Source organism: Pseudorca crassidens, chromosome 2 (genome assembly GCF_039906515.1).
Source record: "Pseudorca crassidens isolate mPseCra1 chromosome 2, mPseCra1.hap1, whole genome shotgun sequence".
In the NCBI taxonomy this organism is placed as follows: domain Eukaryota; kingdom Metazoa; phylum Chordata; class Mammalia; order Artiodactyla; family Delphinidae; genus Pseudorca; species Pseudorca crassidens.
In genome coordinates, this window is record NC_090297.1 from 44,962,616 (window position 1) to 44,984,205 (window position 21,590).

Below are 21,590 nucleotides of genomic sequence, written 5' to 3' on the forward strand. Positions count from 1 at the left end.
TTTTGATCTTAAGATTTCTTTTTTTTTTTTAAATTTCAAGGACATTTTTTGTTGCCTTGAACATCTTCTCTGTTGCTTTTGTTCTATTATCTTACTCACGGACTATAATTATGGGTATGTTGTATCCTTTTTTCTTCCATAACTATTATCTTCTCCATAACTTTTAAAATTTTTGTTCTTTTCGATTCCATGTTGTGATTTTTCTCAAAATTTTTCCTCTGATCCTGATTCTTCTTAAGTTGGGTTTGTTATTGTTCCAGATACGGCTTGTTGGTTTTCACTCTTTCCTACTCTTCCACACTCTCCTCTGGGTTTCAGGAGGTAGAAGCCTGAACACTGCATTCTGGTTAGGTTCTGCCAATGCAAAGCACTGGTGGAGATCGAAGGTGGGCAGAAGGCAGAAGTCATTTTCTCCATCTCTGGCTGCAGGGATTGCAGGAGACTGTGCATGGTAGCTGCTTTAGGATCACCAGCCATGGTGGTGGAGTGGCTTCTGTTCAGAGGCAGTAATGGTGCTTCCATTGATCAACAGTGAGTGTGGCCCATGGGCTTCAGCTCTGGGTTACATTCTCATCTTCTGTTTGTTTTCCCAGACTTTTCAATACTTTGTAACAAATTGCCTGCATTATTTCCTTCCCAGCTTTAACTAAATATCTAGATTGATTTCAGTTTTCCTAACTCAATGCTGACTGCTACAATTATCATCATCATCCCTTTGCTTCTTATGTGGCTTTCACCTCTGAAACAGTTTATTTTTCTCTTCCACTTCTTTTCTCAGCTCTGCCAGCTCAATTTTCATCTTCTGCGTCTTCTTTTTCTTTAAATCTTCGTACCTCTTTGAGCTCTCTGTCTTTTTTTTTTTAATTAATTTATTTGGCTGTGTTGGGTCTTAGTTGCAGCATGTGGGATCTTTCGTTGCGGCTCATGGCTGTTTGTTGCGGCAGGCAGGCTTCTCTCTAGTTGTGGCACGTGGGCTCTAGAGAATGCGGGCTCAGTAGTTGTGGCACATAGGCTCTCTAGTTGTGGCGAATGGGCTCCAGAGCGGGCGGGTTCAGTGGTTGCAGCACGTGGGCTTAGTTGCCCTGCAGCATGTGGGATCTTAGTTCCCCGACCAGGGATTGAACTCTCATCCCCTGCACTGGACCACCAGGGACATCCCTCTTTTTGACTTTTTGAGAGATAACTATTGGGTCTCCATTCTTGATGTGTCCTTTGTGTAATTTCTGTTGCAATGAGTGTCCTGTAACTGCCTTATTTTTCTGGGCCCCCCTCCCATCTTTTTGTCTTATAGTTTCTAGTCATAGGTCCCTATAGCACAATGGTTCTCAAACTTTGACATGCATCAAAATCACCTGGAGGGATTGTTAAAACAGATTCATGGGTTTCCCCCGCCAGAATTTCTGATTCAATAGATCTGGCGTTGGGCTAGGGAATTTGCATTTCTAACAAGTTCTCCGATGAGGAGGAGGTTGCTGTTCCAGGGACCACACTTTGAGAACTATTGTTACTATAGATGCCGTCAGTGTTCTGCCCAGATCCCTTTTCCACATCAGTGCATCCATCTGCCAGCTGCTGTGAGTGTTGGCTGCTAATGGTTCACAAGTGTCTTTTCTCCTGAGAATTGCTCTAAGTGACAGGAGCTACAATGCCTGAGAGGTTATGTTCCCCTGAGGGTGGCCCATGGCCAATGACTGATGGATTTGAGAGCACAAAGGCCTGGTCCCTTGCCTCCAAGTTGGAGAGCATACCTCTCTGGTGTCGTTCATGCTCCAAAGCTCCCTGTGGCATTAGGCTGAGGCCAGACTTCAGCTGAAGCCATCTTTGATTAACTTTCTCCCCTGACCTATTCTGCTTCCGGAGAGCACTCCCTCAGTAAATCACTCTTGCAACCATTCCTCTCTAAAGCTCTGTTTCTAGAGACCCTGACCTAAAGCAGTCCTCTTCTGGATCTTTTCTGATTGCTCTTTTTAAATAGGGCTTGTTATTTGCTGAAACATAATATAGAAAGAGGAACTGTAAGCTAGGGCAATCTGCAACTTTGATTTAGATTGGTTGTCTTGAATACTCTCGTTATTTCCTTTGCAATGGGGCTCATACAGCCAAGGTGAGCTGCCTTCTCACCACCTGCTCTGGACTTAATTGTGCCCTTCCCCCACCCCATTCATATGTTAAAGCCCTAAGCCCCAATGTGACTTTATTTGGAGGTAGGACTCATTCAAGGTTAAATGAGTTCATGGGGTGGGGGGGAGGCTGATATGATAGGATTAGTCATTATAAGAAGAGACACCAGAGGGACTTCCCTGGTGGTCCAGTAGTTGAGAATCCACCTTCTAGTGCAGGGGACGCAGGTTTGATTCCTGGTCTGGGAACTAAGATCCCACATGCCGCAACCACTGAGAACGTGGGTCACAACTGGAGAACCCACATGCTGCAACCCACATGCTACAGAGCCCACATCCTCTGGAGCCCACGTGCTCTGGAGCCTGCACATCACAACTAGAGAGGCTGTGCACTGCAACTACTGAGCCTGCGCCACAGCAGGAAAGAAGCCCGCATGCCACAATGAAAGATCCCACGTGCCACAACTGAGACTCGATGCAGCCAAAAATAAACATTAAAAATGATACCAGAAGGTGCTCTCTTTCCCTCTCTCTCCCTCCCTCCTTCCCTCCCTCCCTCCCTCTGCATTTGCTCCAAGAAGAGGTCATATGAGCACACAGCAAGATAGTGGCCATCTACAAGCCAGGAAGAGACATCTCACAAGAAATCCACCATGCTGACACCCCGATCTTAGACTTTCAGCCTCCAGAACTGTGAGAAAATAAAGGTGTGTTAAGCTGCTCAGTCTATGGTATTTTTTACGGCAGCCCGAGGTATCTAAGACGCCTTCCTTCACCATGCGGTACCTCCAGCAGCCTCCGCTGGTGTATCTTGCCTGGCTCCTCCTTCAGCTCCACCTCCTCCGCCATTTTGAATGATTAACCTGAGCCCTGTGGGGACATTCTCCATCCTGAAGCTGCCTACAGACCAAGATCGCTTCAATCTAATCAAAGGATCGTTGGATAAACCTTTCAGAACTGTGACACGTTTAAGAAAGTGTCTAGCTCTGGGAGAGCATGTCAAGTCTCATCTTCCTCCTTCACTGAATCCTGATTTCACAGTACTTAGCGAGTACGCTTCCCAGTTAGAGGTTGTACCTACTTCCTTGAAGAGAAAATTTTTTCTTCCTCTTTATAATCTTTTTTGTTGTGAATGACTTTTGAGGAAGAGTGGAGTAAAAATCCCTTTACTCTACCATCTTTAACCAGAAGTAACCATTCTATATTTATATATGATTTATATCCCATTATAAAGTATGATATATGATATCTGTACATATCATACTTACTAATGTATGGATGCAGAGTCGTTTCCAGATTCCCATTTTATAAACAGCATTGCTAGACATCTTTGTCCATTTGTCACTTATCTGATTATTTTATTAGAATAGATTCCTAGAAATGGAATTTCTGTGTCAAAGACTATACACATGTTTAAAACTTTGATGCATTCTGCCACACATTAGATTTTAGAAGGCTTGTTACCGGGGTCAAGCTACAAATGGCTGTTGGAACATCACCTAGAAGGTGAAGGTCCCAAAAGATGCCTCACACAGAGAGGCATTCCTGAGATATAACTCACAGCACAGTGCTTTTTAAAAAAGTCTGTATAAGTAAGTGATAGACACAATTTTCATCTGTATAATATTTCTTTGCCTTGCTTGAGTACATGGTTAAAAAGCTATTAGATTTTTACTTTTTTATCCAATCCTTTAAATAAATACTGATTGGTTGTTTAACTTTATGCAAGGCATTGTGACAGGCACTGGCCCACAGTAAGTGATCCAAACATGTATATATTATTAGCTAGGTTTATTAAAAATTCCTCAAGGATTTTAAAGTATAAAGAGATAAAGACATGCAAATAAATGAACAATGTTCATTTAGTCGACAAATATTTATTGAAAATCTGCTATGTGCCAGGCACTTTTCTACGTCCTGAGGATACAGTCGTGATCAAAAACAACAAAACTCCCTGCCCTGTGGAACTTACATTCTAGTGAAGCAGAGAGACAATAAACATGATATACAGGATAAGTAAGACAAAACAGATAGTGATGAACAGGGCTGTCCCTAAAAGGGTATGGAAGCCAAGGGCAATTCATTCAGTTGAGCCCCCGACCCAAGATATTCACGCTTGAAAGGAGGCTGCACTGCCCTCTTTCATAGTATGCTTGGGATATCATTAAAGGAAAAAGAATCTAAGTTGAATTTTAGAAGTAGTGAGAAAAGAGGAATAAGGTACAAGAACGCTTGAAGCACAGGACACAGGCTGGCTACCTCAGCTGCCTAAACCCATGGGCAGGGGGGCAGGGTTGGGGGTGGGAGTCTGGTGGTGAGGGTAGGGAGGCTCCGTAATTTGTGAGGAAGGCCTCACTGAGAAGAAGATTTTGAGTAAGGATCTGAAATAAATGAGGAAGCTAGCTGTATAGATACCTAAGGAAAGAGCTTTCCAGGCAGAGGAAACAGCAAACTCAAAGGTCTGAATCAGGAGTTCCCTGGTGGTCCAGTGGTAAAGAATCCGCCTTCCAAAGCAGGGGAAGTAGGTTCGATCCCTGGTCAGGGAAATAAGATCCTACATGCTGTGGGGCAACTAAGCCCGTGCACCACAACTACTGAGCTCAGGCGCCTCAGCCAGAGAGCCCCATGCCTCAAACTACAGAGCCCACTAGCTCTGGAGCCTGTGCGCCACAACTAGAGAGAGAAAACCCACATGCCACAACTAGAGAGAAGCCCGCGTGCTGCAACAATGATCCCGCCTGCCGCAACTAAGACCCGACGCAGCCAAAAAAATAAATTTTAAAAAACCCCACAAAGGTCTGAATCACAGTCAGGAGTTGGTGGGCAGGTGGAGACAAGGCCAAATGAGGGGGATAGAAGCAAGCCAACTGGGGACAAATGAGACTTTAAAAAGATGATGGGTTCAGCAGTGAAAAACAAAAGGTAAAGCCACATATTATTGTATCTATTGCTTGAGACTTAGAGTGGTTTTATCAAGTGAAAATGAGTTTTTAAAGCCTAGGAAAATGAAGGTGAAAGGATGCTGTTTTCAAATATCATAATGTGGTATTACAAGCACTGCACTGAGAACTTCTTCTCTGCATTCACAGAAGAGAGAGACACAGAAAAAGACTTAAAGATAATTTACTAGGCTTGTGCCAAAGAGATGAATCAGATAACCTCTGGAAATCCCTTCCAGCAATCTGTAAGCCTAACACAGTCTAACACAGTATTTCTTTTTTGTTGTTGTTATTTTTTTTAACATCTTTATTGGAGTATAATTGCTTTACAATGGTGTGTTAGTTTCTGCTTTATAACAAAGTGAATCAGCTATACACACACACACACATACATATATACATATAATCCCCATATCTCCTCCCTTTTGGGTCTCCCTCCCACCCTCCCTATCTCACCCCTCTAGGTGTCGATGGACACTTAGATTGCTTCCATGTCCTGGCTATTGTAAATAGAGCTGCAATGAACATTGTGGTACATGACTCTTTCTGAATTATGATTTTCTCAGGGTATATGCCCAGTAGTGGGATTGCTGGGTCATATGGTAGTTCTATTTTTAGTTTTCTAAGGAACCTCCATACTGTTCTCCATAGTGGCTGTATCAATTTACATTCCCACCAACAGTACAAGAGGGTTCCCTTTTCTCCACACCCTCTCCAGCATTTATTGTTTGTAGATTTTTTGATATGGCCATTCTGACTGGTGTGAGGTGATGCCTCATTGTAGTTTTGATCTGCATTTCTCTAATGATTAGCGATGTTGAGCATTCTTTCATGTGTTTGTTGGCAATCTGTATATCTTCTTTGGAGAAATGTCTATTTAGGTCTTCTGCCCATTTTTGGATTGGGTTTTTTGTTTTTTTGATATTGAGCTGCATGAGCTTCTTGTTTATTTTGGAGATTAATCCTTTGTCAATTGTTTCATTTGCAAGTATTTTCTCCCATTCTGAGGTTTGTCTTTTCGTCTTGTTTATGTTTTCCTTTGCTGTGCAATAGCTTTTAAGTTTCATTAGGTCCCATTTATTTTTGTTTTTATTTCCATTTCTCCAGGAGGTGGCTCAAAAAGGATCTTGCTGTGACTTATGTCATAGAGTGTTCTGCCTATGTTTTCCTCTAAGAGTTTTATAGTGTCTGGCCTTACATTTAGGTCTTTAATCCATTTTGAGTTTATTTTTGTGTATGGTGTTCAAGAGTGCTCTAATTTCATTCTTTTACCTATAGCTGTCCAGTTTTCCCAGCACCACTTATTGAAGAGGCTGTCTTTTCTCCACTGTATATTCTTGCCTCCTTTATCAAAGATAAGGTGACCATATGTGCGTGGATTTATCTCTGGGCTTTCTATCCTGTTTCATTGATCTATATTTCTGTTTTTGTGCCAGTACCATACTGTCTTGATTACTGTAGCTTTGTAGTATAGTCTGAAGTCCGGGAGCCTGATTCCTCCAGCACCGTTTTTCTTTCTCAAGGTTGCTTTGGCTATTCGGGGTCTTTTGTGTTTCCATACAAATTAACACAGTGTTTCTTAAACAAAGAATTACTGACATTCCAGTTTAGGAAGATGGCGAAAGGAAAATCCTCAGTGTTTGATTTTATTGAACATGAACACAATTGCTCTAAGTCACCTTCCTTTTCAAAAACCTTAAATGGCTCCAGTGTCATGGGAAAATATCTGAAAGCATTAAAGGCTCTTTCTGATCTGGCTGCAATGTCTGGTTTTAGTCTTCTCCTTTGCCCTAGTCAGACGTATGTATTCATCACTCCCTAAATACGTTTTATGAGAGTACTCACCTTCATATCTTTGATGGCACCGTTACTCTTGAAGTAGCTTTTCTACTCTCCTCCATTTATTTAAAACTTACGGTTCTGAGAGTAAGTAAATCTGTGCAACAAATCTTGTTAAGCAAATTATCAGAAAGTATCAAAAGCCTTAAAACTGTTCCTAACTTTGTCTAATTCCCTTCTGGGAATCTCTTCTAAAAAAATGATCGGTGGGACTTCCCTGGTGGTTCAGTGGTTAAGGCTCTGTGCTTCCATTGCAGGGGGCATGGGTTCGATCCCTGGTTGGGGAACTAAGATCCCACATGCCGCAGCATGGCCAAAAAAAAAAAAAAAAAAAAATCATCTGAGGGGTAGGCAAAGATTTATACACAGAGATATCCTCTGTAGCATTATTTATTGTTATTTGTCTATTATGAAGAATTTCAAGCATACATTAAAGTAGAAAGACTAGTACAATGAAGCCCCATATATCCATAACCTGGGTCCAACAATTTATTGTTATATTTACTTCAACGAACACTTTTTCCTTTAAAAAAATATGTTCAAGTATTTTAAAGCAAATCCCAAATACCATGTTATTTTACCCTACATACTTCTAAATGCATCTCTGAAAAATATGGGCCTTTTCTTAGATAAGCTTAATGCCAGTATCACACCTAGCAAAATGAACAATAAAACCCAGTCCATAAGCAGATTTCCCCAATTATCTTTAAAATGTTTTTTTCGGTTGGTTTGCTCAAACCAGCATCCAAATAAAATCCACACATAGCATGTGCTTTTTGGGGCTCTTACATCTCTCTGAATCTAGAGTGGATCCCCTTCCTTAATTAATTAGCATTTTTCATGCCACTGACTTGTTGAAGAAACCAGGTCACTTGTCCTGTAGGATAAGCCATATTCTAGATTTGTCTGTGTATCAGCCAGGATAGGCCAGGTTATGCTGGGGTAACAAGCAGCTCCAAAGTATCAGTGACTTGGGAATTCCCCAGTGGTCCAGTGATTAGGACTCTGCACTTCCACTGCAGGGGGCCCAGGTTTGATCCCTGGTTGGGGAACTAAGATCCCGCACACGGCCAAAACACACACACACACAAAACAAAAAAAACAATGAAGCTTTATTTCTCCTTCTATGTGTACCTCAGATTGACTGGGACCTCTGCTACCTGTTATCATCAGTCTCACTCCCAGACCTAGAATGATGAAGTAGTTACTGTGGAGAATAACATTGCTGGTCATTGTGGGAGAGAGAAAAGAGTTTTGAAGGGTCTCTTGAAGGCAATTAAATGCTCAGCCTGGAATTCAACTACCCTTCATCTCATTGGCCAGAATTGGTCTCATGGCCCTACCCAAAGAAGGCCAGGAAGTATATCTTACCATGGGCAGAGAAGGCACAGATCTGGGCATTTCACTGAGCTGCATTAATGGCTACAAGTCTATTTGCTTCCTTGTGGTGTCATTTTACTTGTTCCTCTCTCTCTTGAACTTCCTGAAAGTGAAAGATAACTCTAGAACTTGATTTGATTCAGGCTCAGTAATTTTGGCAAGAGCACTTCATAGGTTGGTCTATATGCTTCATATTGCATCATATCAGGAGGCACCATGTTTAATTGTAGTAGATTCTAGCAGTAGTGGCTACCACTTCCTCCCCACTCCCAATTTAGTCACACCTCCTTATATCCATTCCCTTGGGTAGACCCCTCTTGTTCTGACTCTGGGCTTGGCCATATAACATGATTTGGGAAACAGGACAATAGCAAATATGATACAAGCAGAGACTCAAAGTGTTGGCACTTTGTGGCTGTCCCTCTTTTGCTACTTTTTTAGAATGCTGAGACTGGTAAGAAAGTATCATGTGATAACAAGAAAGCTGGCAAATCCAAAATTTGTAGGGTTGGTCAGTGACCCAGGGAAGAGCTGATGTTGCAATACAAGTCTGAAGGCCCATCTGCTGGCAGAATTCTTTCTTGCCCAGGGGAGGTCAGTCTTTGTTCTACTAAGGTCTTCAACTGATGGATAAGGCTCACCCACATTATGGAGGGCAGTCTGCTTTACTCAATGTCCACCAATGTTACTGTCATCTCAAAGATACCTACACAGAAACATCCAGAATAGTGTCTGAACAAATATCTGGGCACTGTGACCCAGTCAATATGATACATAAAATTAACTATCACATATATATTTCACTAAGACTGTGTTGTGGCTTGAACTGCATCTCCCAAAAGATATGATGAAATCTTAACCCCTGGTACCTGTGAATGCAACCTTACTTGGAAACAGGATCATTGCAGATGTAATTAGTTGATGAGATAATACTGGAGTAGGGTGCACCTTTAATTCAATATGACAGTGTCCTTATAAGAAGAGGAGAAGAGAGAATATGCATTGAGGGAAGATGATGTGGAGAAACACAGAAAGAATGCCATATGACGATGGAGGCAGAAACTGGGGCTATGGTGCCACAAGTCACTGAATGCCAAGGACTGCCAGAAACACCAGAAGCTAAAAGAAATGCATGGAACACATTCTCCCTCAGAACTCTGATAGGAACAAACCCTGCCAATACCTTGATTTCCAACTTCTAGCCTCCAGAACTGAGAGAATAGATTTCTATTGTTTTAAGCTACCAAGTTTGTGGTACTTTATTATAGCAGCTGTAAGAAACTAACATACCCGCGCACCGCGATTAAGAGTGGCCCCCACTTGCCGCAACTAGAGAATGCCCTCGCACAGAAACGAGGACCCAACACAGTCAAAAATAAAAAAAATAAAAAAAAAAAAGAGACTAACATAGACTGCATAGATAAAATACTATATTCTAATGCCATTTTTTTTTTCCTGTGGGTTTATCAATTGTAACAGAGTTAGGTTCATGCATTTCTGTTGTTTTCAACATTCTGGAATTGCTCTTTAACTTTTGGCTATATTATTTATTTATGTTTTCAAATTCAAGTTGTATAATATGTTCAGAGAAGTCTTATATCCCCACCCGAATCTGTCCTATCCTGTTCCTTTCCTTCCCAAAATATAAAGAAAATCAAATAATATCAATAATGGTTGTCTCTGGGAAGTAAGATTATATGTTTCCTAACTCTTCTCTGAGGTCTTGAAATCAAAACAAAATAAAATAAAGAGAAAAAAATAAAATGATTTGTCCTACAGGGCCCAGTTCAAGTTCCATGACCTCAAAGAAACCATCCCATAAATACTTTCTCTTTTTTGAACTCGTACATTGTTTATTTTCCATATTGCTCCCTTAGCCCTTTGCATCAATCAATCAATAAATTTAAAAATTAATGCACTGATATCTGAAGGGTACTATGTTAGATACTGTGGGGACACAATGTATTATCAGTTGTTTTCATGTATAGTCACGTCCTTGATTAAGCTGTATACCGAAGCAAAAGCTTTCTTATGACCTACACGGTGGCCGTCACTGCTGTCTGATGAACCAAATTCCTACAAAATGTTGAAGAGAAAATAAATAAAAACTGAAACAGATTGATACAAATACCTTTAATAATAACAACTTCATGTTTAAATAAATATATTGTTAAAAAATAGTGCAAGAGTATTTTGTTATAATTATTAAGAAAGATTTGAGACTGCTATTCCCTCTGCAGAAACACTATGCACAGATGCAAAATGATCAAAGGCTGATACAATAATGAATCTCAAGTAAGTGGCGTGGCCATCATGTACCTGTAGGGGAAAAATCAATATAGATGATTTAGAATTCTAGGTAACTGTTAAACAAGCAGTTAGCAGAAGAAAGTGTTTGATGCAAGAATAATATTCTAAATATATAATGATTTATAAGATATAATGTTCAGAAGAGAAGCCAGCCACATGTAACAGTACAGTTATTCTGATATGTAGCAGCCAAATATCAGCCTTGGTTTGAGGAAGAATAGCAGGTGGAGCTAAAAATTGCACTGTACAATTCTGATTAATTTTTTTAAAGTAATTTATTTTATTTATTTATTTTTGGCTGCATTGGGTCTTTGTTGCTGCACATGGGCTTTCTCTAGTTGTGGCGAGTGGGGGCTACTCTTTGTTGCGGTGTGCAGGCTTCTCACTGCTGTGGCTTCTCTTGTTGCGGAACACGGGCTCTAGGTACACGGGCTTCAGTAGTTGTGGCACAAGGGCTCAGTAGTTGTGGCTCACAGGCTCTAGAGTGCAGGCTCAATAATTGTGGCACACGGGCTTAGCTGCTCCGTGGCATGTGGGATCTTCCTGGACCAGGGCTCGAACCTGTGTCCCCTGCACTGGCAGGCGGATCTTAACCATGTGCCAGCAGGGAAGCCCTGATTAATTTTTTTAAAGTGTTTTTCTGAAGTATTTTTCATAATAAGAGATTTCATTTGTTGGATGATGCCTCAGAATACACTACCCTGAATATTATACTTTTACATTTATATAAAAATGTAAAAAAAGTCTCCGAAAAGCAATCTGGCAGTATATATAAGAAGCTATAAATATGTCTATACCCATGGACCCAGTAATTCCATTCCTTGAAATTTAATTTTAGAAAATAATTAAAAAGGTGAACATTGTGGTAGCAGGAACAGGCATAAGATGTCCGCTGTAGTATTAGTTATAATGACAGAGACAGGAAAAAGGAAATCAGTTAACATCTATCTGCATACATTTAATTTTTAAATTATAATTATGAAGCTTTTGATACAATATTAAATTTTTAAAAGATACAAATTTTTTCATACATACTATTATAACTATGTAATGCATTTGGTTAACAACTAGAAGAAAATAAGTATAGTAAAAGCTGTTGTGAGAGGGTACTAAACTTTGGGTGATTTACAGCCTTCCATTCCCCCTTACTTTTCTCCAAATGCTCTATGATGCTGCAACCCTCCCTGATCCACAGTGAGTCCTAAAACAAAATACTCAGCAGAGGCTTACTAACCATAACCCATTAATAAAGATGGAGAAAAACAGGAAGATAAAATTCAGTCTAATTAATCATTTTTCTGGTCCCCACTGGCCTCCCCAGTCATTGGGCACACTTAGGTGGTAGAGAAGATAATTAACAGGATTCAAAAACTCCTAGAGAATCATTTGAAACACCGATTTCATAGCAGCTGCCAGTAAGTTGTGAAGAAGGAAACCTAATGGACAAGGTACCTCTTTAACCCTTATTTAGAGACACCTTAGTTAAATAAACACTACTACCTAAAAAACACATATTCACAGTTGTTTGGCTTTTTGTGTTTGTCTAAAACCAGGGCCTGACAAACTAGCAGGAACAGAGAAACTCCTGATGAGGCAGCAGCTTCCTCATCAATGGGCATTCATTCCACTTGACAAGCAAAGCCCAATGGAATGTTGTTGGAAACTGCTGGTTCTCTTTTCACCTCATCTCTCTTTGGCTTATTTGTTGCTGATCCTATGCTCCAGTTCCCTTATCTGAATCTCCCTTGTCCTTTCATACTTAAATTAACATCCGATTTTGGCATCTCAACCTTTTTTGATTCCTATTCTATAAGGCCTACAGAATCAAGTGAAAGGAAAGCAAGTACATACTTCAAAATAAATGAATAAACAAAATAAAACAAAAACAAGTGAATTCTGTTCTATCCTTGCTGTCATATTATTATTATACTGTCATATATTATTGAGAATAACCATCTCTATTGGTTGATGAGACACAGAACCTATAATATTATGAGGGTATTTATTAACTTTATGACTATGGAGTTAGGTATAAAATTTAAATATGCTGTGCTGGCTAAAGATAATGTTTATCTCTTCAAAGTATATTTACTTACCATAATTTCTTCATTTTGAAGCTGCCCCTCTGTATGTACCAGATCTAAAACACAAATTCAACAGAATTGAGGTAGGGCTCAAAATGCATGAGGACATATTGAAATTTATATTCAGCAACACAGGATATCTGGTAAACTATAGTCAGACCAGATTTACCAGTGTTTGGGGGTTAAAATTCAATATAAAAATAGAGATATTTGATATAAAAGGTATGAAAGATAAACTATGAGCTATAAAATATCTCTAGTGAGTATAAATAAAAGTAAATGTAAATTACAGTAAAGGAATATAAAGTGAAGAATTGATAAAATGTGAAAGTCCTTTTTAAGGATCAAGTTACTAAGAGTAATTGCAGGCCTGAAAGGAGCCATCTTACCATTCTCATGGGTACAGACTAGGGCTCAGTTTCTCACAATGAATTTTCACTATGATGCTGAGTTATGCCACCCACGAATTGATCTTTTCTGGTGTCCAGCTTTAGAAAACCTTTAATTGTGTAATTTTAGGACAGATTATTTTATTTGGTCATGAGTTAATCACATTAAACATTCTTTTGGAAACATGAAATATTTAATTGATATAATAATGTCGACATTATTTAGAAATTAATTTTGTTTGTATCAAAATAGTGTACATAATTTTAAAAGGCATGTAGTACAAAAAGGGAAGTTTCTGGGAAGTAAGATTATGTATGACTTTCTGTTTCCTAACCTTTCTCTGAAGTAATGAAAAATAGTAATTCCCTGCTTGACCCCTTTTCCTCCAGTCCTGCTCCCTAAAGGCAAATGTTTTCAACACTTTAAGCTGTTTTTCCTGGAATTATGTTTTATACTCCTTTTCTTGATTTATCAATTTTTTACTGACTTTATATTATGGTAGGTAAAATTTATGTCTCTTGGACCAATATCCTCTTCCTCCTCCTCCTGCAAATTTTCCCTCCTGTCATCCTCTCAATTTTGAAATCAATACTTGATGGTTATACTATTATCTATCTAAACATTATTTACTGCTGAAATAAGTAATAAATTGTGACACATTTTCTTTCTTAGACAACTCCTTCTCTACTAGAAGTTAATAATAACCTCTTCTTTCATTTGCTTCATTTTTTTAAATTATGAAAAATTGGAAAATCTCAAACATACATAAAAAAGACAGGATATAACTCCTATATATACCCATAATCTTGAATTTGCAATTACTAAAATTTCACCATACTTGATTTATCTAATTTTTTTTGCTAAAGTATTTTAAAGAAAGTCTAAGACATAATTACATTTCACCTTTAAATATTTGGTTATCTATCTCTAAATAAGAATATTTTCTTATATAACTACAATGCCATTATCATATTACAATAAAAAATGCTTTAATATCCAGTCCATATTCAAATTTCCCCATTGTCCCCCTAACTGTCTTTTTATAGTTGGTTTATTCAAATCAGAATTAAGTCTCTTTTAATCTTGAACTGCTTTCTCTCCCACACACACTTTTTTCCCACACCATTGACTTACTGAAGAGAGGAGGTCAGTTGTCCTGTAAATGTCCCTCATTTTCTCATATTGCCTCCTCGTGGTTTCATTTAATTTGTTCTCTATCCCCTTTTCCTATAGATTGGAATTAGAGCTAAAGGCTTGATTATATTGAGGTTTTAAGGCCTTCATCATATGTCTGGTGATTTTTGGCTTCTGTTACTCATGAATAGATCATTTGAAAAATGTGCATGAGCCAGACTCGTTGACTACTGGACTTTGATAGGGTGACCAGGAATGAGCTAGCCTGTGTCAGTATCCACAGATCTTCTGGGACCATTCAGTTTCTCCAAAGATGAATCCTCCAATCTCCTGGCTGGGGCTATATTCCTGGTCGCTGAGCAGAGCACAGGAAGGAGGCTGGAGTTCCCACCACTCAATATGTACGCTTCCACTTAAATCCCTTGTTTTCTACTCCGTGTCTCACTCACTCTCTTTACTATGCCTCGTCTCCTTGAGTCCTGAGCCTCAACATTCAATGTTCCTAGTCACCTCTTGGGGGTGGTTTGTGGGAGGAAAGACTGGTCACTAGCTTTATAGGGGAGAAGGTACCTAGGGTCCTTTTAAATATATATATATGTATGTCACAAGTATCATTCAAGTCATCTTTTTTCACCAAAATGCAGCCCAGTTGGAAATACAGAGTAAAGGACAATTCTCTACTTCTTCATGATCAGAACAATGTTGGTGAAACAGCACATACCTCTTTCAATCCACTGCTCAAAATCAACTGGCTCTTTAGAAGTGCTCTTTTCAATCCTCAAGGTCCGTACTGACATTGTAAAGAAACAAAATAAAGTGTTAATATCTATCTAATTCTATGTTGCTGTCCTGTATTCCTTTTTTCCTTTGTCTGAGACCGTCAGGCATTGGTGGGACTGCACAAAGTACTGGGATCAGGAACAACATGTTCTGAAAATCACTCACTCACTCCGTTTTTCCTTAAGTCCCTACAGTAAAATGCAGACTGTGTAATTGTAATCTTACAAGTGTTTGCAAGCATACAACACAAAGCTAGTAGGGCCTTTCTGCATTTGGAATTATTTAGATTTTTGTTTTTGTTTTTTTGTACACTGGTAAATAATACCATTAGTGGTCTTGATCATAAAACTTTATGGAGAAACTACTATGAGTCAGACATATTCATTGACTCTTGACTTCAATCTTAGGAGAAAGGTATTATTAACTTACTTTACTGATGAGGAAACAGGCTTAAAGAAATCAGGCAACTTAGAGAAGCCAGGTGAAGTGTTCAATGATATAGAGCTAGTAAGTGCTAGAACTGGAATTCAGACTTTAGGTCTGACTCCAGAGCCTTCGCAATTAATGACAGAAGAGAAAATGCAGTCATCTTCCTTCTGCACTGTTTTTTCCTTTACCCCTAAATCAGTTCCCTTCACCCCAAATCCATTCTTCCCCTTCTGTGTTCTGTGCCCTGTGGGGAGGACCCCTGGGGACTGCATCACCTGGACTCACTTGCCCACTGACTACTGGTTGGATTTGGCCAACTGGAGGCACTGGAAGGAAACTGAAGAGCAGTGGGGAAGTGACATCAGGTTGTATTTTCTCCGCGCCCTTCCCATTTCAGTGCCGTGTCTGACAGTTGTTATGTCCGTTCATTGGTTACAGCTCCTGTTGGGCAGGCTCTTATGCACGGGCTCCAGCACTCACTGGGCTCCAGCAATACTATTTCCTTCCTTTGGCCCAGGGGAGGTAATGGCTTACTGCTGTAGCCACTTTCTGGGTGTCTCACCATCCCTAGTTGTTCCCTTAACCCAGGCCGTAATTCTGTAAGTAGTCCCATCAATAATGTCTCTTCATTTGAGTCATCTGGGGTATATCCTGTTTCCTGCCATGATTTTGTCTGACATACTTTATCCTTAAATAAACATAAGACAGGATTAGGATGATGTTCCAGTGGGAGATAGTCTTCCTGAATCCCTCAGAAAATGCCATTATTAATAAAAGAATCAAAATTATCAAATGCAAATAATCAGGATTATCAGATTGTCAGAAAAAATTTGACAGAGAACCCTTAGCCAAAAGAATCTGGAATAAAGATGTCAAGAAACCTAGTGTTCTGGCAAGCTGGCTTCTTACATTCATAACACGGTCTTTTGCCAAAGGCTTTCACGTAGTAAATTGCATGGAAATTATTATGTGCTTTGGAAGGGTTTCAAATTTGCAGTTTCAGAGAGGCTAACTGTGCTCAAGGCAGTTAACCCATACTCCCCACCCATCAACCCCAGCAAGAAAACTGGATTCCATGCGGTAAAAAAAAATCAGTGTTTTGCCAAAAGTTTACATATGTGCCTTCTGCCTATGAAAAAACTGAAAGATGATGAAAATTAATGAAATGAAGTGAAATGAAAATATCATGCTTACCAAAGTAACTCTGGATTAAAAGCCTTTCAATCCTTACATGTTTGTGAAAACAAATAATGAACTCTTGGGGAAACATTCCTGTGGTGGTCCAAAATGTTTCTGGATTTCTATTGTTAATTTTAAAGAAAAAGAGAAAAAAATAGCCAAATGTTTAGAAATGTTTAATCACAAAATTCTAGTGAATAACTATTTAAAAAAATAAACGACCACCAGATTCTTGCAACCCCTTTCTTTTTTTTTTTTTTTTAATATTTATTTATTTATTTGGCTGCACCGGGTCTTAGTTGTGGCACATGGGATCTTTACTTGTGGCATGCGGGATCTAGTTCCCTGACCAGGGATCGAACCTGGGCCTCCTGCGTTTAGAGCACAGAGTCTTAACCACTGGACCACCGGGGAAGTCCCACAACCCCTTTCTAACTGTTCATTCTGCCTCTAATCTCTCCCCAACTTTAATAATTCTTTACTACTACCAGATACATTTTTAAAAAAATGGAATTGATGTCACTCTTGCCTAAAAGCAGTGACCCCTTACTGCCTATGAATCTAAACTCCTTAGTATGGCATTTTATGACCCTGTACAATCTGGTCCCATCATTAAGTATATCGTCCCCCATCGTGATATCATCTCCCATTATTGTAGTCACGTTGGACCAATTAAAATTCTGCAAACACGTCATGTAGGCTCATGCCTCTGTGCCTTAGTTCATGAGGTTCTCTTGACCTAAAAAAGCCCTTCTTCCCGTGCAAAAGTTTATTCACTTTTTGGTCACATCTCTCCAACCCCAACAAATCACAATAACTTTCTCCCTCCTTTGCACTCACCTCACACACAGCATCCATTTTTACATTAGCACTTTCCTCTTGTGTTTTTATTGCTCCAACTACACCCTCTATAAGTCCAGCCACTTTCTCTTAGTCACCTTTATATCCCCAGCAACTATCACAATGGCTGACCCACAGCAGATACACAACAGATGTTTGTTGAAAAAAATTAAAACATGCACTCAATGTTGGTCATATACTATGTAAAATTACATATATACCTAGACACACACACACATATATAGTATTGACTACAGAAATAATCACTTCTATTTTAATTATATAAGGTTTTTCTTTCTCTTTTGGAGGTAAAATTTACCTACAGTGGAATTTCTCTTAAGTGCAATTCAAAGTTTTGATAAATGTATATGCTTATGTAACCAATATCGCAAAGGTAACCAATACCCTAATCAAGATAAAGAACATTTCCATCACTCTAGAAACTTCCCTTCTCTTCCCTCCAAACAACCTCCCTTATGCAACCACTGCTCTGATTCCTATCACCATAGACTATGCTATAGTTTGTTTATTCATTTTTTGTTTGATATTTTTGTTGAATATTTGAATTGCTTCCAATTTTTTACTATTGTGAGTAAAACTTCTATAAACATTCTTGTACAGGTGTTTTTGTGGATATGTTTTCATTTCTCTTGGATAATTACTAGGAGTGAAATTGCTGAGTCATAAGGTAAAGGTATGTTTAATTTTATAAGATGATGTCAGACTTCCAAAGTGGTTGTGCCATTTTCCATTCCTAACAGAAATGTGACGGAGTTCTAGTTGCTCCACATCCTTGACAACATTTGCTGTTGTTAGGCTTTTTAGCCATTCTAGTGGATGTGAAATGGTATCTGACTATGTTATTAATTTGCATTTCCCTGATGACAAATTATTCTAAGCCCTTTTTCATGTGTTTTTGGCCATTCATATATTTTCTTTCGTGAAGTGTCTGTTAAGTATTTTCTCATTTTTAAAAAAGCTCTTTTGGACGTCCCTGGTGGTGCAGTGGTTAAGAATCTGCCTGCCAATGCAGGGGACATGGGTTCGAGCCCTTGCCCAGAAAGATCCCACATGCGACACAGCAACTAAGCCCGTGTGCCACAACTGCTGAGCCTGTGCTCTAGAGCCCACGAACCACAATTACTGAGCCTGTGCGCCACAACTACTGAAGCCCATGCACCTAGAGCCCACGCTCCACAACAAGAGAACCCGCCGCATGGAGAAGCCCGTGCACTGCATCGAAGAGTAACCCCCGCTCGCCACAACTAGAGAAAGCCCGCACAGCAATGAAGATGCAACACAGCCAAAAATAAATAATAAATTTATTAAAAAAAATTTTTTTTTTTTTTTGCGGTATGCGGGCCTCTCACTGTTGTGGCCTCTCCCGTTGCGGAGCACAGGCTCCGGACGCACAGCCTCAGCGGCTATGGCCCACGGGCCCAGCCGCTCCACGGCATGTGGGATCCTCCCGGACCGGGGCACAAACCCGCGTCCCCTGCATCGGCAGGTGGACTCTCAACCACTGCGCCACCAGGGAAGCCCTTAATTGTGTCTTTCAATGAGTATTAGTTTTATTTTTGGTGAAGTCCAGTTTTATTACTCTTTTCATTTATGCTTAGTAATTTTTGTGCCTGCCTTCCTTCCTTCCTCCCTCCCTCTCTTTATTTTTGGCTGCGTTGGGTCTTCATTGCTGTGCGTGGTCTTCCTCTAGATGCGGTGAGTGGGGGCTACTCTCTTCGTTGCAGTGTGCAGGCTTCTCACTGCGGTGGCTTCTCTTGTTGCCGATCATGGGCTCTAGGTGTGCAGGCTTCAGTAGTTGTGGCTCGCGGGCTCTAGAGTGCAGGCTCAGCAGTTGTGGTGCACGGGCTTAGTTGCTCCACGGCATGTGGGATCTTCCCGAACCAGGGCTCGAACCCATGTCCCCTGCATTGGTAGGAGGATTCTTAACCACTGCACCATCAGGGAAGCCCTGTGTCTTTATTAAAAAACCTTTGCCTACTTCATTGTCACAAAAGTACTTTCTTGTATTTTCTTTTAGAAACTTAATTATTTTAGCTTTGAATTGAGTTCAATTATCCATATTGAATTAATTTTTGTGTTTAGTATGAGGCAGGGGTTGAGGGTTTTTTTTAATCCACATGTTTATTCAGTCATTCCAGCACCATGTTAAAAAGACTTTCCTTGGACTTCCCTGGTGGCGCAGTGGTTAAGAATCTGACAGCCAATGCAGGGGCCACGGGTTTGATCCCTGGTCCAGGAAGATCCCACATGCCGCGGAGCAACTAAGCCCAACTACTGAGCCTGCGCACCACAACTATTAAAGCCCGTGCTCCCTAGAGCCCACATGCCATAACTACTGAGCCCGTGTGCTGCAACTACTGAAGCCCGTGCACCTAAAGTCCGTGTTCCGCAATGAGAAGCCACCACAATGCGAAGACAGTGTACCACAATGAAGAGTAGCCCCTGCTCACCACGGCTAGAGAAAGCCTGCACACAGCAATGGAGACCCAATGCTGCCAAAAACAAAAAAGAAAAAGACTTTCCTTTTCCTATTGAATCACCTAAGTGTCTTTTCCTAAAATTAATGAACTGTCTATGGGTGTATGTACTTCTGCCCCTCCATTTTATTCCATTGATCTGTTTCTGTATCCTTAGCCTTTTGTCAAAAAGTAATTGACTTTATATGTGTGGGTCTATTTCTGGGCTCTCTAGTCTGTTCCACTGATCTATATAGATCTATCTTTACAAAAATGCCATGTTGTTTTGATTACTGTGTATTTATTTTAAATCTTGAAATCAGATAATTTAAGATTTCTTCTTTTCAAAATTAGTCTGACAAGATTAGTTTGCATTTCCATACACATTTCAGAATCAACTTGTTAATTTCTATGTAAAAGTCTATCGAGATTTACTGAATCTATAGGTCATTTAAGGGAGAAACAGCCACTGTAACAATATTGAGTTTTCCAATCATGAATGTAGTATATCTTTTCATTTACTTAGTTCTTTCATTTCTCTCAGCAACGTTTTATAGTTTTGAGTGTAAAGGTCTTGCATGTCTTATTAAATTTATTTTTAACTATTTCACGTCTTAAATGCTAATGTAATTGGAATTTTTTAAAATTTCATTTTCTAAATGCTTCCTACTAGTATATAGTAATACAATTGATTTTTGTGTATTGACCTCACTAAATTTACTTATTAGCTCTAGCAGTTTTTTGCAGATTCCTTAGGGTTGTGTAGATTCACATAATCTGCGAACAAAGGCAATATTTTTTAGTGGCCAATAGCTCTTGCTTTATACACACACACACACACACACACACACACACACCTGGAGAAACTGAAACTCAAATAAATATTATGAATAGTTCAAAAGGCTACTTGGTTACAAGATATGTAAAGAGGACTCATTCCAAAGCTTATTTTTCCTTGTTGCCATCTGGAAGGGGAAGGCTCTTTGGGGAAATACCACAAGGGTGCATTTTGATCATTATCCTCATTATGTCTACTAATTTTCTTAAAAAAATTTTTTTTAATTTTATATAATTTTAAAGGTTACTTTGCATTTACAGTTATTACAAAATATTGGCTATATTCCCCATGTTGTACAATACATCCTTGAGCCTATCTTACACCCAATAGTTTCCCCCTCTCCTCTCCCCACTGGTAAACACTAGTTTGTTCCCTAGATCTGTAAGTCTGCTTCATTTTTTGTTATATTCATTAGTTTGTTGTGTCTTTTAGATTCCACGCGTAAGTGATATCATACTATACTGAACAAAGATAATTTTGCTCTCTTTCCAATCTTTATGACTTCTATGTCTTTTCTTGCCTTATTGCATTGTTTAAGACCTCTAGGACAATACTGAATAGAAATGGTGAGAACAAACATCCTTGATTTGTTTCCAATACTGGAGGGGAAGCATTTTTTTTTAACCGAACATAGTTGATTTACAATATTATATTAGTTTCAGGTGTACAGCACAGTGATTCACTACTTTTATAGATTATACTCCATTTAAGGTTATTACAAAATAATGGTTATATTTCCCTGTGTTGTATAACAGGGGTCCCCAACCCCTGGACCACGGACCAGTACTGGTCTGCAGCCTTTTAGGAACCAGGCCGCCCAGCAGGAGGTGAGCAGTGGTCAAGTGAGTGGA

At 39.5% G+C, this 21,590-nt stretch overlaps 1 protein-coding gene across 22 annotated transcripts in view; it reads right to left on the reverse strand.

The window, feature by feature from the left end:
• Positions 1-10,104: 10,104 nt before the first annotated feature.
• Positions 10,105-21,590, reverse strand: part of IFT25 (intraflagellar transport 25) — a 34,987-nt gene continuing 23,501 nt past the window's right edge. For 18 of the 22 annotated variants that reach the window (XM_067726229.1, XM_067726238.1, XM_067726231.1 and 15 more), the window contains 4 exons: positions 16,600-16,706; positions 14,918-14,986; positions 12,685-12,728; positions 10,845-11,480 (listed from right to left, as the gene is read on the reverse strand). In XM_067726229.1, the coding sequence (XP_067582330.1) occupies positions 11,256-11,480; positions 12,685-12,728; positions 14,918-14,986; positions 16,600-16,706 (445 nt within the window). In that variant the 3' untranslated portion in view covers positions 10,845-11,255. Of the gene's footprint in view, positions 10,355-10,396; positions 10,598-10,844; positions 11,481-12,684; positions 12,729-13,061; positions 13,172-14,917; positions 14,987-16,599; positions 16,707-21,590 lie in introns of those variants that run through there. The other 4 variants (XR_010940842.1, XR_010940841.1, XM_067726219.1 and 1 more) reach the window with 4 other exon arrangements.